At 52.3% G+C, this 15328-nt stretch overlaps 1 protein-coding gene across 9 annotated transcripts in view; it reads right to left on the bottom strand.

The window, feature by feature from the left end:
- FOXP4 (forkhead box P4) overlaps positions 1-15328 on the bottom strand; it is a 53815-nt gene that overhangs the window by 21824 nt on the left and 16663 nt on the right. For all 9 annotated transcript variants that reach the window (XM_063707596.1, XM_063707599.1, XM_055389597.2 and 6 more), the window contains exons 2-3: positions 12859-13078; positions 728-823 (exon numbers count right to left, since the gene is read on the bottom strand). In XM_063707596.1, coding sequence (XP_063563666.1) covers positions 728-823; positions 12859-13062 — 300 coding nt within the window. In that variant the 5' untranslated portion in view covers positions 13063-13078. The remainder of the gene's footprint in view (positions 1-727; positions 824-12858; positions 13079-15328) is intronic.

The raw sequence follows: 15328 nt of genomic DNA, 5'->3' as shown, positions 1-15328 counted from the left end.
CGAGTAGTGACCCAACCCGGACTCAGACTGCAATTCTCCCAAGTTCTTTGTGGCACAAAAGGTAAACAGAAGGCCTGGCTCCCCCACCCCCCACCCACCCCCCACAGATCTCCCCTCCCCCAGCCAGCCAGATGGGCTGGCAAGCTGGGGGGAAGGGAGAAGGGGAAAAAAGGGCAGATTGTGCAAAGGAAAACAAAAGAGACAGAGAGACATCAAGAGACAGGAAGCATGGAGAGACTGCGAGAGAGCTGGTGGATGAGGGATAAGGGGGGAGGATAAGGGAAGGGGGGACTTGGTGACGTGACTGCAGCAACAGAGATGGCCTGGGAGGGGCTGAGCCCCAGACACAGGAACACAGAGGGACAAAGGGAGTGACCCACAGGGACGCAGAAACATGAGAAGTGACCGAGAGAGACCCTGAAGGGAAGAGGCAGGGGAGAAGAAACAGTGAGAGAGGTACAAAGAGACAGGGAGAGCTGCAGACAAACTTTGAGTGACAGGGACAAAGAGGCTAAGCTAGCGGAAGGTCTGGCTGATCAGGTGGAGACGAGAGAAAGTGGAAGCCTTTTTGCCCCACCCCTGCAGTGACTGTATTTCCTTTGAAAAGTTGCCCACTTTTTGGTGTTGGAACTGGCAAGAGCAGTTCTCCAACGGGTCCTTGCCCTCCCTCTGTGCCAGGCCCACACTCCAGCCCAACCCAGAGCCAGCGGGGTGCTCTCTTCCTCACCTGCACAGCAGAGGCAGACTGTTTGCTGTCATTGTTCCCTGGGGAGCTCAGGCCTGAGGCCTGCTGCAGCAGGAACTGCCGGGCCACTTGGAGAGCCTGCAAGACAGGGGCTGAGTCAGCAATGGCCTGGGAGGCTGGGTGGGATCCAGGGATTAGGGAGTGTTTGGGGCAGTAAGGAGAAGGAGATCAGGGTAAGGTGGAAGGTCTTGGGGGTGAGAGGGTCATGGGTCCATAAGGGCTTGGGGTAAGGGCAGTAGGAGTCACTGAGAAGAGCTGTTGGGGTTCAGGGATCAGAGCCTCTACAGACTCAGCCTGGGACCCAGTGAAGTTTTGTTAGGACTCAATGGGGACAGCAAACGGAAGAGCCCATGGTTAAAAAGGGACTCTTAGAGGAAAATAAAGGGGGTTGACTCAGGGCATTAGTAAATCAGTACTATTTGTTGAGCATCTACTATGGGTCAGGCACTGTACAGGCAAGAGCTTATTTAATCTTCCTCTGTAAGGCTGTGAGGTAGGTATTATTGCCCCATTTTGCAGATGAGGAAACGGAGTCTCCAGGAGGTTAAGTAACTTACCCAGGATCATACAGCTAGGCGGCATCAGAGCCAAGATTTGAGCCCAGGAAGCCTGGCTCCAAGGCCAACTGCCTTACTGGGTGGTCAGTCTGGGGGCTAAAAAGTAGCATTCACTGTGGAGCCAGAGCACACAGTTGGGAGGATGAGGGAAGAGCCCTGGGGTCAGTGGCACAAGGTCTGAGTACCGTGTGACTTTCTGAGTTCAAGGATTGTACATGCATGCTGCTGGAGGAATTAGATTAAGTTCTGAAAGGTATACTATCAGCAGAGATGCATGGACCATCGTGCTGTGGGCTTGGTGGCCACAGTGGCTTAGACTGAGCTGAGCCAGAGGGGTCATAGGAGTGGGAGGCATATGGAGATTGCTGGAGGAATCACTCCAGTGGGTCAGTGTGACAGTCAAGGAGTAGGAGGGGCCCGGAAGGTAAACTGATGGGCAGTGAGACGTCTGGTAGGAGTGAGGGGTCAGGAGGGCCCAGGAAATTATCTATGAGGCCAGTCAAGCCCTCTATGTCCTCACTATGCTTCAGTGGGAGGTTTGAAGGCAAGTTCTGAATCCACATTTCAGGAGCACAAAATTTATCTGCTTCCAGGTTGCTCAAGACCCCCTTGGGAGCCAGTGCAGGTGTGTCTAAGCCCTTGACACAGGGCTCCAACCTTAGGCAGTCCTGGGTCTGAATCCCAGCTGTGCGGCCTGCCAGCTACGACCTTGGGCAAGTTATTCCAGTTCTCTGCACTTCAGTCTCCTTATCTGCAAAACTGGGAAACTACCCATCTCCAAATTACTAGGGGGATTAAAGGACCAATGTTTGGCATCCAGTTGGCATTCGGGAAGTATTCACTCCCTTCAGCTCTCATTAATCTCTCCACAATTCTCCACTTCACCTCCTCCAGCCTCTCCCCAACATAGCCTCGTGCCCTGCACACTTATTAGACGAAATGCGCCCGCCTGTGGCTCACTCTCACATCTGTCCACACACGCACTTGTTTTTTCTGTATGGGCCCCTATTCTCCTACCCCACCACAAGCACCTTCAAGGCAAAACCTTTTAAGGTGGAATATGGCTGCACCACCCATCGCTCAACAAGCAAAGAGAGTGACCACTGTGTACCAAGCATATACACACAACCACCTTCGCATCCGTTCATCATCAGTGCAAACAGCCGAGCCTCCTGAGGCTTTAAATCTAGTTTACCCTAGGATGGCAACTAAATATGCACTGGCCTATTGACGGGAAGGTGTCCTGCAGCAAACCTGGAGCTCAGATTGGTGTGCTCCTCACAGGCCACCCCCACCCCACCTCCTTCCCTGGATGTCACACCCAGAGAAGTGCCCTGGGCTTCCAGAGGGGGACAGGATGTTTCTCCTCTTCCAGATTCACTTCAGAAAGCAGAAATCTGACATTTCTAAGTCAAAAGGCTCTGCGGAAAGAGGAGGAAGGGTGGGGTGGGGGGTTGCGGGTGAGGAAGGGCAGGGAGTCAGGTGGTCATTAGGAAGGAGCCCCTGCCTCTACTACCTTGCTTTTACAAACTCCTCCAGGTCTACTGACAAGTGCTCTTTGTCCTCCAAAGGTGGAGGTAGAGTAGGGTTGAGGGGGTACAGGGGTCAGAGGTCAGGGGACAAGGGGAGGGGAAGAAGATGGCTCAGAGAGGCTGGCCAGCCCAGGCGACCCAAAAGCGACACTGGTTGGGGTGGGGAGATGACGCACTCCAGATCCCCGGGGGACAGGAGGGAACAGCAGGGAGGGGCTTCTGGGGGCAGTTGGGGGCAGAGCCCTGCTCAGTCTCCTGGGGTGGGGTGGGGGGTGGCCAGGGGAGTTGACTCCCACTGACTCTCTTACTTTGTGGTCCCCTGGAGCATGAAATTACATGATTTACAGGAAAAAAATGGCAAGGCCTTGCAGTCTCATTCCTGAGACCTCCCCCTCCCTGTGACAGGCCCTTCCTCCCCCTACACCCCCTACCCACAACCCCTTTCCTTCTTCCTGCCAAGACCAGGCCAGATGAGAGCCAGGTAAGACCTTAGGTCTGGCCAAGGCTCCCCTCCCTCAGCTTCCCACCATTCCTTCTCATACATGGGTCCTCACTCACCACTCTTCTCACATCTATGAAGTACCTGCTGCGTGCCAGGGACCAGGCTAGGGGCTGGGGATACAGAGAAACAGAATGTGGCCTCTGCCCCCGCAGGGCTCACAGCTCAGGTTCTGTGATGATAGCCTCTAATATAAAGAATGATAGGCCGGGTGCAGTGGCTCATGCCTGTAATCCTAGCACTTTGGGAAGCCAAGGCAGGCGGATCATGAGGTCAGGAGATCAAGACAATCCTGGCTAACACGGTGAAACCCCGTCTCTACTAAAAATACAAAAAATTAGCCAGGCGTGGTGGCGGGAGCCCGCAGTCCCAGCTACTCCGGAGGCTGAGGCAGAATGATGGCGTGAACCTGGGAGGCAGAGCTCACAGTGAGCCGAGGTGGCACCACTGCACTCCAGCCTGGGCAACAGAGCAAGACTCCATCTCAAAAAACAAAACAAAACAAAACACAAAACAAAACAAAACACGAATGATAAGAAACTAGTCAGCCTGAAGTGGGGGTGAGTGCCAGGGGTCAGAGAAGGCTTTCTTCTACCTGGGGAAGTCTGGGAAGGCTTCCCAGAGGTGGTGGCAGCACTAACTGGAGTCTCGCCATCTGAAGGGCGAGTTAACACGGTGAACGAGGAGGGTCACATCGACTACGCTGCTGCACCAGATGTGTTCACACTGCCTGCTGGCACTGCGGCCTGGAGATCACTGGACTGCCCACCTCAGAGAGACGTGGGAAACAATGGGTCCCAACTCCGGCAGATCCCCAGCCCCACTTTCCTTGAATATGCCAACCAGACTGGGGCCTCCTTGAAAGCACAGATGTTGTCAACTGTAGCTGTGAACCCCCATCTCCAACCACCAGCACACAGCAGACATGCGATACCCACTCACAAAACTCATTTTAGTCTAGGCTGAATATGGGAGGCTGGCACAGGCTGACACTAAGCTTAACAGCTAACATTTGCCTTGCAGTTTTCAAAGCACTTTTTCAAACATTTAATTGAAGCTTCACAACATTGAGCTAGGTGGAGCAGGTATTGATGTCCCTATTTTACAGACAAGGAAACTGAGGCCTGAGGTTCCACAGCTAGGAAGTGGCAGAGTCCAAACACCTCTGACTGCTCAGGGCTTACTCCACTGAGGGGTCTCCATGATCCCATGCACAGTCCAGTGAGGCCTTCAAATCTGCCTTCCCCCTAATCTGCATGTGTTCAGCCCTCCAGTGAGAAGGGGAAGTGAAGATGGTGGAGGTGGAGGAAGAAGACCAAGAAAGGAAACTCCAGGGGAAAAGTGGGCTCAGTTTCCCTTCCCTAAGGACAAGAGATACCCAAACACAGCCCTGGGTGAGAAAGGTGTTCAGATACCCACACCAGGAAGAAGCCATTATGGAAAACCTAGGGGAGGAGGAAGAGGGGGCTTAGGCAGAGTGGAAAACTGGGAGCCATTTGGCCTCTTGAACCTCATTTTTTTCCTCCTTCTACCCCTTGGACTGAAAACCCAGTGTCCAGCTCTGTGGTTTGGGGATGATGTCCAGTTTTCCTCTAAGGGAGTGTACTGTCCATTCATGCATGGACTTCAAGAGAGATCTGGATCCAAGTTCTGGCTCCACCATATGCTGGGTAACCTTGGGCAAGTCACCATCTCCTTGAGCCTCCGTTTCTTCCTCTGCAAAATTGGAACAACCCCATACTTTCTTCATGGGGTTCCTGGGAACAGCACGTGGGACTGTGCACATGGAGTACTTAGCACACTGCCAGACACCCAGTAGGTCCTGGACGAACACTATTATGATGATTGATCTTTCACCAGCAGCTCCTGGTCACTTGCCTGGTGCCACCCGGAAGGCCTTGCTAACCAAACCCTCTTCCAGCCCAGCCCCCATTCCCCCTCAAGCTTAAGAACTCAGTCTCGCTAATGAAGCTGAACTCTCCTCCCCCCATCCCCCATTCAGAAGTCATTAGCAGGATCTCCGCAATTAGGAACAAATGGCTTATAACGGATGGCATCCAGGGAGGGCGGTTGGGATGGTGGAGAATGAAGCTGTAGCTTTGAGGGCAACAGGGAGCTGCTATGAATAGAAAAACAAGTCTCGGTGCTGTGGAGTCTCTCTCTCCCCTCCAGGATAGGACCACACTCCCATTTCTGGTTCTGGGAATTCGGGGTTGGTGGAGTGGGGGGTGGGAGAGGGGTCATTCTCTCTCAGGAAGCCAGGTGCGGGGCTATTTACCAGTCCTTTCAGCAGGCTGGAGGATCCCAGATCTGTGTTGGGGTGCCAGCCTTATTCTCTGTGTGTGCAGGAGGGCAGGGACGTGATAATCAGGGAGACAAGCTTGAAAGGCTGTTGAGAATGAGAAGTCGAAGAGCTTGGGCCACAACCCCTGGAGAGCTGCAAGTGTTAGAGGGTATCTAGTCCAGTATTTTTCAAATTGCTGCTCATGGCCCAGTAGTGGGTCATAATATCAATTTAGTGGGTCAAAAAATAGGTATTTTCTAGTTCACTGATAGACGGAGAAACAGAGATCCAGAGATGGGCAATGATTTGCCCAACGGGACACAGTGGCAAAAGCAGAACCTGAATGTACCAGACCTGAAACTGGGCTCTGCACAGGGAAGAGAAACCAAGCGCTGGCTGGGCAGGATGGAGGAGGTACTAGCAAATTCTGGTTTAATTTGGATTGTGGTGAGGGGCAGCCAAAACAAACAAACTCCAAACTTCCTTTGTCTGCCTCTGGCTGGTTTTGGCAAAACTGGGATTCAATCTTATCTAAATTGTCTCCATAATTAATTTTCACTGGGAACTGGCTGGATTTAGGAAAAGAAGGGACTAGAAGGGTATTTGAGGGTGCTGGCCCACCTCGCCCCATTCTGAGCCAGAAAAGCATCCCCAGGAAAGCCTATTACCTTTACCTCCAGAACCACAGCATGACTATTAATTTAACAATTTAATGAGTGGTTATTAAGCCCCACAGGGCACTCACAGTGTCCTCAGTACTGGGGACTCAGCGTCTTTAATGGGGCTCACGTTCTAATGGGCCGAGACAGACACTACACAAAGAGACATGCAAACTCTGAGCTGGTGGCGAGTGTCCCATGGAGGCTGGCTGGGTGGCTGGCTGGCTCTAGGGTGTGTGGCCAGGGAAGGCCTCTCTGAGGAGACACAACATCAGGAGGAGGCAACTCTTCCAAGGGAGAGTATCTGAGGTGGAGGGAACACATGGTGCGAGGCCCTGCCGTGGGAAAAGCTGGGTGCATTATGAATTGAAAAGCCAGTGTGGCCAAGAGAAGAGTGGCCTGAGAAGAAGTCCCAGAGGTGTGCAGGTGCCAGATTATACAGGGACAATGATTTTTTATTCCATTATACACTTGAAAAATCGCTGAAGGATTCTGAGTAGGAAGTGATACAGTCTTTCAGGGTAGATACTTACTGCTGGTAAACAATGGATGCCTAATAAGCACTCACTGGTTCAAAGTAAAGAAGGAATATTGCTTCATCTACCCCTCAAAATGCAACTCCTCAGGGACCAGAGGGTGGAAGAAAGGGGTACAAGAAGGAGGAGTTAGAGATTAGTGGTCCTGACCACTGAGGGAACTGACCTGGGGGGAGGAAAGTTCTCGACCAGCCAGGCTTTGTCCTCCAGCAAAGAGACATAAAAATGAAATCACACAGAGAGGGGGGACAAGGAAGGTGGGGAGAGGAGACCATAAAACCCCTGAAGTTATTCCGCACCTTTTTCCCTTGGAAAAAAAAAAGCTTTTTGGAAAAGGCTGTAAATTTTTTTTACACCAACCTCGTAAAAATGACATCGGCGCATTCTCAAATTAGAACCATTAAAATGAAAACCAGCAATGCACAGACACAGACAGGCCCACGTGGGTGGGAGACGACTCACATCCTGGGTGTACAGCCCCAGTTTCAGGACGCCTTCCCTACCAAGTGCCTTGAAAATGCCTCCTCTCTATAAGGAACTAGTTTCTGGCCTCAGAGAGATGAGAATTTACAGCTGAACTCAACAGCGTGGATGAGGAACGGCGATCCTTCAAAAGGCTCCTTCATTCTCTCCATTCCCTGCACCACTGCTCTCAAACTCAGGCAGGCTTCGCACCAGCAGTGCCCGGCCTCTGCCTGCTTCTAGCAATGATGCAGCCCAGGGCTCATCCAGCTCCTGCAGCCAAAACCAGCTCTGCAGGGTGTCATGAGGGGGAGAGTCCTCAGTGCCTGGAAGGAACTCTCTGACCTCCAGCAAGGAGGTGAAATCACCAAGGTGGTGGTGGGTGACCGAGTGGCAGTGATGCAGAAGTTCCCGTGATCACTTTCCTCATTCTTGGTGGCATTTGGAGGTGGCTACCAGACATACATCCCTCCCACCAGTATCTGTGGAGTTCTCTGGAAGTGGGTCTGTGCTGGGGTTTGGGTTCTGAGCCGCTTCACTCTAGCCACCTCTGCAATGTAGGGTTGGAGTGGGGGCAGTGGTGGTGGGGGATGCAGTTCTCATCCTGAAGATTCCTGCTGGGCCTTCTCAGAATAAAGGTGCTCCCCCAGGGGAAAAGCCAGCTCTCCTACTGAGGGTTCCAGGCCAAGTTCTGCCCTGATGAGTGACCCTAGGATGCAGCCTTCCCCGCTTCAATCCTCAAGATAAATCCTTTCTCAGAAGGAACATTCATCTCCCTTCCCCAAATTCTCCTCTGTATCCCCAGTTCTAATCAGCAGGGAAAAGAATTCTGCCATGAAGGGGAGGTGAGGGAGGGAAGAAGAGGGATTTCAGAATTCCATATTAGGAGGGAAGCTGGGGGCTCTCCTGCTGGTCGAGTGGGCTGGCTCCTTTTAGTCTCAAGAAAGCAGGGGTCTGCAGATCCCTCCTCCAGGCCCCAGCCCCGCCCTCTGCCCTCCTAGCACTACTCCCTCCTAGGGGAATTTTCCAACATAGGAAATAGGGCGGTCTTTGGCTCTCAGGGACCTGGGAGGGGTACAACAAGGGGGATGGTTAAGGCCCTCTCCCGGCCAGAGCACTCCCCAGCTCCTCCCACCTCCCACCTGCCCTTCTCTCACTGTGTCAGGCCAAGGAGGAAAGGGCAGTTTCTGAGCATTCCCCAGCAGCTGGTATGAACTGGTGTGATGTCCGTAAGCCTCCCCTCTGGAGAGTGCAGGCCCCAACTCTCCCTCCATGCCATGGCTCCTCCACGGGAGGGGCTCATTCTCCAGAAGAAAAAAGAGAATGCAGAAGGTGTGGGATCAGACAGGAAACAGTAGAATCTGGGGCACACAGCCAGCAGTCCTGAAGAGAAATGGGCCCTGGACCTGCAGACCAAAGACAACTGTTGACTGCGTGTGTGTGTGTGTGTGTGTGTGTGTGTGTGTGTGTGTGTGTGTCAGGGGGTGGTGGGGGCCAAATTCACCCTCTGAATCCTCCCCTTCCCCTGCTGTCATCCCTCTAAGTAGCTTGGGCAGAGGAGGGCCAGATGGGGGAGGAAAAGGAAAGTCTCTCCCATTCTTCTTCTCCCCTCCCCCAACTGCCTGACATTCCCCCCATCTCTTTGAAGGGGGGGTGAGGTAAAAGCCCATTAATGTGCAGAGCCCCCCAACCCTTTTGAATCTCCTCACAGGATGTGAACGGGATGGGATTTGGCCCAGTTGCCACGGCAACTGCAGTGGGAGTTCCCAGACGCTAGGCAACCCTCCCGTGACCCTCGCTGACCTGTCACCCCCGCAACCCATGGACAATGGGAGTGCGCGCTCCAGAGGCCCAGGACGCCTTTCAGCGCGGCCTCAGCACCGCCGCCAGTGGCTCTGCCTGCCTCCACCCCACCAGCTCGGCCCTCCTGGCCCCAACTTGGCCAGCGCACCCAGACCAGCCCCCAAGACCTCCCCTCCCAAAATCTGGCACACACTTCTCCAAGGCTTCATGGCCCCTATCAGAGAGAGTCCTAAGGGTATTTGTGGGGTCCCTGAGAAAATCCCCACACTGGGAACATTTTCATACAAGTGAAATCAGATTAGAATAAAACACAAGGGCAACTTTCAAAGAAAAGAGCCATCCCATAGGGTAAAAATGCAGGGAGGGGCACTGTGGTAGAAGCATTTGCCTTGGCGAGGGAGGGGACGGATGGGCCGCGGGTGTGTCTATGGTCTAGGGTATTCTTTAACAGCAGCTGGGGATCACCAATGCCAGCTGGCCGGCACGGAGCCCAGTGCAAAGTAAGACTGAAGGTGTGTTTGCAGCTTGACTGACTGCTCCAGAGCCTACTGTACTTCCTTCACCTTCTCCTCAGGGTAGACAGATTCCCCATGGGGCATAAGACTGCAGACTTGGTGAAAGCCCCAAAGACAGCGTGGAGGTGATATAGCTCTGTCACTCACCAATGACCAGGCTGGGATGAAGGAGGTGGAAGCTGGGCCTTGAGGGCTGAAATGGGGCAGCCAGCCAAGGACCCTCTCCCTCTAGTCAGACCTGGCCTGGCAGCCAAGCCAGGTCACCCCCCAGCCTCTGTTTAAACAAGCTCCCAGCCTGCTCGTTGCATGGAAACAAGTGCCTGCTCTTGTTCCAAAGTGACGTGGCCACCCTCTTCAGCACTGTTTGTTTCAGCCTAAAGTCCTGTCACAGGCCTGACTTCTGACTCGCCCTGTTTATCTCTCTCCTCTCTGTCAACTCATTACTCCCAAAGGCCAGGATTGCATTTCCAGGGCTTGTTTACTGAGAGCAGAGGGACAAGGACCAACAGACAGACAAAGGCAGAGGAGCTTGGAGAGCCACAGAGAGTACGAGGAGAATGGGACCAGCGTGTGGTCCACAGACCCTCTCCTACCCCACTTCCTATCGAGTTTGCAGATGGCACTAGAGTGGCTACTTAGGGCCAGCGGGCAGCGTTGCTTTTCTATCACAGAACCCTTTCATGTTGGAAATGAAATGCTCTAATTTACTCATCAACAGACATTTCCTTAGCACCCACTATGCTCGAGGCCTCGCTGCCTCCATTTCCCACAGTGACTGTGTGATGGAGAAGCAGCAAAGGGGCAGGTGTGCTGAGCCCTGAACTAGGAACTGGGAGAGTGAGGTCTACGCAGCCTTTATTGTGCCATCTTGACAACTCAGTGCCTATCTCTGGCTGTCTCATCTGTGAAACTGGAATAATAATATCCACCTTACAGGGATGGTGAGATAACAACACAGCATACGTGAAGACCCCAAAGCACCAGAGATGAAAGGCATTGGTTTGTCCTCTAAGTCCTTTCAGGTTGGGGTTGAGAAGGAGCAGGAACCCAAAGGGCCAGGCTCTCTTTCCCATACTTGTTTATCCTACAAGTAGGAACATTTGTTGTTGGGGACCAGAAAATGTTACCCTTGAAGCTCCCCCAAAAGCCTCGTTCACACATTCAGGGTAGAGGAATAGCCCATGGACTATTTCATTTTAATTGGAAATCTTGTAATTTTAATTTTGCAAGGTTCTTTTCATAGTTTGGAGCCAACAAAACCTTTTTTAAGTCTCAAATATGTTCCTTGGCCCTGGGCACTCTGCCCATAGTGAGCCCAAATGGATAAAACAGCCCTCTGCCTGCCTCCAACTCCCCACCCCAGTTTATTTGTGAAACAGATATAGGATTTTCCAGGACTGTGGGATATTCCCCAAAACAAACAGGAATAACTGGAATGTGGAATATAGATGGGAAAACATGGCTCATGTGCAACGCAGAACCAAGAAACCTGATCAGTACAGACAGTTCTGTCTTTCCCCACCCTAAACATTTCCCCAGTTATCCAGAGAACTGTGATCGTTCTTCGTTTTCAGAAATTTTTTAAAAGAAACTTTCCAGTTTCAGTACTCCCCAACCCCTACATTTAAAATTCTTCATAACTCTGTCTGCACAGTCACAGAGATGGAAGAGCTGGCCATACAAAATGGGTGGCCTTGGAGATTTCTGGTGGGGTGTGTTTTGCTATTATGTTGGTAAAGGGTAGGATATTGCCCTTTAACCTTCTGTCCCCAGCAAATGGCACAGACTCTGTGGGTCTCTTCCCCAGAGAACGTGCTTAGGAAGGCTTGGGAGATGCCAGCAAACTCCTGAAGAATATCTCCCTAGGGAAGGGAGTCAGGCCCTTCCCTGCTCCAGTCTCCACTGCTGGCAAGAGAAAGTGATTTTTGAAGTCCTCTGTTCCACTGACATCCACATCGACAAATGAGCTGCATGTGTTGCACACCCAAATTGATCCTAACAACTCTGTACTTTAGGTGCCAAGGAGGCCAGGGCTCAGGCAGGCTCATGACTTGGTCAAGGTCATGCCACTGGTTAAGGGGCTGGCTGGGACTTAAACCAGGTTTCTTCAATTCCTGCTTTAGTGCTGGCTGACCAGCTCTGTGCAGGGGAGTCAGGCTTCTGATGGTGTTGCTTCCAGTCTGACTTCTGGCTCCAAGGAATATGATGGGAAAAGGCCCCTTAAGGGTTATGAAGTTGGGCTGTGGGAGAAGGAGTGCAGAGTCCCAGGGTGAACTTGGGAGAGACAGCAGGGCCATGGAGGAGCACATGAGAGTACTGTGGTACACACATGTGTGCATGCATGAGGCAGGAGTGGGGTACCGAGCAGGGAGGTACACACAGAGCCCTGCTTCTCCATGTTCCTAGCATACCCCGCCCCCTGCCCCGCTCAAGGGCCAGCACCACCAGCAGTGATTCCAGGAGCAGAGTCAAATCAGAGAAAGAGAATCCCAAGGCCAGGGCTGTTGGCTGGGCAGGTTCTCCTCAACTTGTTGAACATGACTCTCCCTTTTTCCCCGGGTGGGACCAGGACATGAGGCCCCTGCTCTGTCATCACCCAACCAGATCTAGACCCATCCTAGTGCCTCTAGATCCTCAGAGAGGTTGGTCTTAAACTCCCGAACTCTGCACTTTAGGGTGGAAGAGGAAATAGAAGACACAGACAGGGATTGCCAGTTTGAGCCCTAAAAGTGGAGGCCTGTCTTTGCCTACCTCTCTTGGCCTTTACCCAGCTGCCTGGGCCTCTCTTCACTGCTGGAAATGGAGGCCCAAGCTGACTCGGAGGCAGATAATGTTTTGCAACAGAAATAATGTGAAGATCCCCCTGTGTGCACAGCACCCTCTTAACCCTGTTCATTTAGCCAGTTTCCTAGCCAGTGTGCAGGTGAAGAGTGGAGTGCCCACCAATCCAACATGCCAATCTCAAGCCTGCTGCCCAGGTGTGTGTGTGTCTCTTCTTATTGGCATTTCTGGGACAGTTTCAAGCTTCATGATCTCAGACCTCCGAGTCCCACTTCTATCTCTTGAAAATGCTGTGGTGGCCTAGGCTCAAGGTGGCCACCAGAATAGGTGGGTGGACAGGGAGTCCTTGGAGGCTGGACTGTCTTAAGAATGGTAAAGTGAGGCTGCCTGGCAGGGAGTGGTGCTCCAGCAGCCAGGATGAAGTGGAATGCAGCCTAGTGCCCCCTCTCCCGCTCCCAGATACCCCAAGGCTCACCAGTTCCTACCTGTTGCTGCTGGAAGTGCAGCAGCTCCGCGGGACTCATCTCACCATTGCTGTCTGCACCTGTGGTCACTTCCCTGCCCGTGCCACTTGCAGTTGTCCCTGTGGCCCCACCGCTGCTGCCATCGGCTTGCCCAGAGAGGCTGCCCACGCCATTCTGACCAGATGGAGCCGACCTGATTGTCTCCGAGGCAGATTCCACCATCATGTCGCTCTAGCGGTACCTGGAGGAGGAAGAGAGACACAGGGGAGAGGCTGAGGCTGAAGGCTGAAAGGGCAGTGACTGCTGACCCCCAAAAACATAACCATCGCCACAGGAGTAGCTGGGCATCTACTTCTCCTCAACTTCCCAGAGGCTGCTCCTGGGATGCCTGATGGAATGTGGCTCCTCCCGATGTCCCCCCAGGTGAGGGGTGGCTCCACACCCTCAACCATGTTTTCTTGACTTCTAGGAGACCTCGTGCTGGGGTGAGGAAGGGAGGAGACAAAGCCCTTGCACTGCCCCTCTGGGTGAGGATTTTTTGCCCCAGTTGAGGTTTTGCACTGTTTATAATAATGACATGAAGAAGGGCTATTTTAGGTTTTTTGTTTGTTTGTTTGTTTGTTTTTGAGACAGAGTCTCGCTCTATTGCCCAGGCTAGAGTGCAGTGGTGCGATCTCGGCTCACTGCAGCCTCCGCCTCCCGAGTTTGAGCGATTCTTCTACCTCAGCCTCCTGAGTAGCTAGGATTACAGGTGCCTGCCACCACGACCAGCTAAATTTTTGTGTGTGTACTTTTAGTAGAGAAGGGGTTTCACCATGTCGGCCAGGCTGGTCTCGAACTCCTGACCTCAGGTGATCTGCCTGCCTCAGCCTCCCAAAATGCTGCGATTATAGGCATGAGCCACAGTGCCTAGCCCCCGTCTGGGTCTTAAACCTACACCAACAAAGCAAAGACAAAAGTTATTCACTAGGAACCTATCATATTACTGCCTTCCTACCCCCACCTGAAATGGACTTTGTGTTTGCTCCCATCCCAGGACAAATGACCTTCCCCAGGCCACAGAAGGTCCAAAGCAACAATTATTCTTCTATAAAAAGGGCTGCCACTTGCCCAGCACCTACTTGCCCAGCACCTACTGGGAGCCAGACACTGGGCTTCATCATGGAGGTGTGCAGTGAAGGAAGCCCTGGTTCCACTTTCCATCTTCCATTTTAAAGCCCTCAGCCTAGCACCTGGTCAAAAGTAGACACTCAGTAAGGTTAACTCACTCTCCATAGGAACCATGATTTCTCCTCATGAGAACTGTGGGAGAGAGTTATCACGCCAATTTTACAGATGGAAAAACCGAAGGTCCAGAGAGTTAGGTTACATACCCAAGGCAAAGAGTCAAGGTCTGGATCCCCTGACCCCAGAAATGCCTCTCAAGGAGTGGCTGAAACATCCCCCTAGAAAGAGAGGGTATGTGTTTGGGATGGTCAGGACAGTAAGGAGGAGGTGGAGGCCTAAGCTTCTTATAACTCATAGAGGTTCCAATAGCTTTTAAAATTTAATTTAATTAATTTATTCATTTTATCTTTTTGAGACAGAGTCTCGCTCTGTCACCCAGGCCGGAGTGCAGTGGCACAATCTCGGCTCCCTGCAACCTCTGTCTCCCGGGTTCAAGCGATTATCCTGTCTCAGCCTCCCAAGTAGCTGGTACTATAGGCACGCAACACCATTAGTAGAGATGTTAGCCAGGCTGGTCTCCAACTCCTGGCCTCAACTGATCCACTTGCCTCGGCCTCCGAAAGTGCTGGGATTATAGGCATGAACCACTGCACCTGACAAGGTTCCAATATCTTTAGTATGAAAAGCTGTTCTCAAATTCTGGGGGCTCCCCAACTACCCCCGAGTCACAGTCCCTTGAGAGGAACATGGATTTCAGTCAAACAGGTCAGACCATGGTTGGCATCCACTACTGATTTTTGATCCATCTTAAACTCCCCAACCCTCAGATTCCTTGTCTGTGGTAGGACAATGTTTCTTGGCACCTATGGGGGATTGGTTCCAGGATCCCTGTGGATACCATAATTTCCAGATGCTCAAGCCTCCCAGTTTGTCCTGCAGGACCTGTGGATACAAAAGTTGGCCCTCCCTATCTGTGGGTCCTGCACACTGCAAATACTGTACAGTATTTTCCATCTGTGGTGGATTGAATCCACGGATGTGGAACCTGCAGATAAAGAGAGCCAAGTATATTTCATCCCAGCCTCCAAGTCTTTTGAGGAGAAAATAAACATGCACATGGCACCTGACAGAGCAAGCCCCCAATATTGATCAGCGCCTTCTCCACCCACCATAATTGTAAGGGTGAGGACATTGAGACCCAAAGAGGTCAAGGACTTGGCCCAGATTGCACAGAGATCATCGAGGGATAGAAGCCACATGAGCCTTTAGCAAGGCCCGTGGAAGCCAGCCAGTTTCTTTCCTCCCAATTCGATCTCTTTTGGCC

Source organism: Gorilla gorilla, chromosome 5 (assembly GCF_029281585.2).
Source record: "Gorilla gorilla gorilla isolate KB3781 chromosome 5, NHGRI_mGorGor1-v2.1_pri, whole genome shotgun sequence".
In the NCBI taxonomy this organism is placed as follows: domain Eukaryota; kingdom Metazoa; phylum Chordata; class Mammalia; order Primates; family Hominidae; genus Gorilla; species Gorilla gorilla.
The sequence above is the reverse complement of the archived record's forward strand: the minus strand, read 5'-3'. Positions and strand labels throughout refer to the sequence as shown.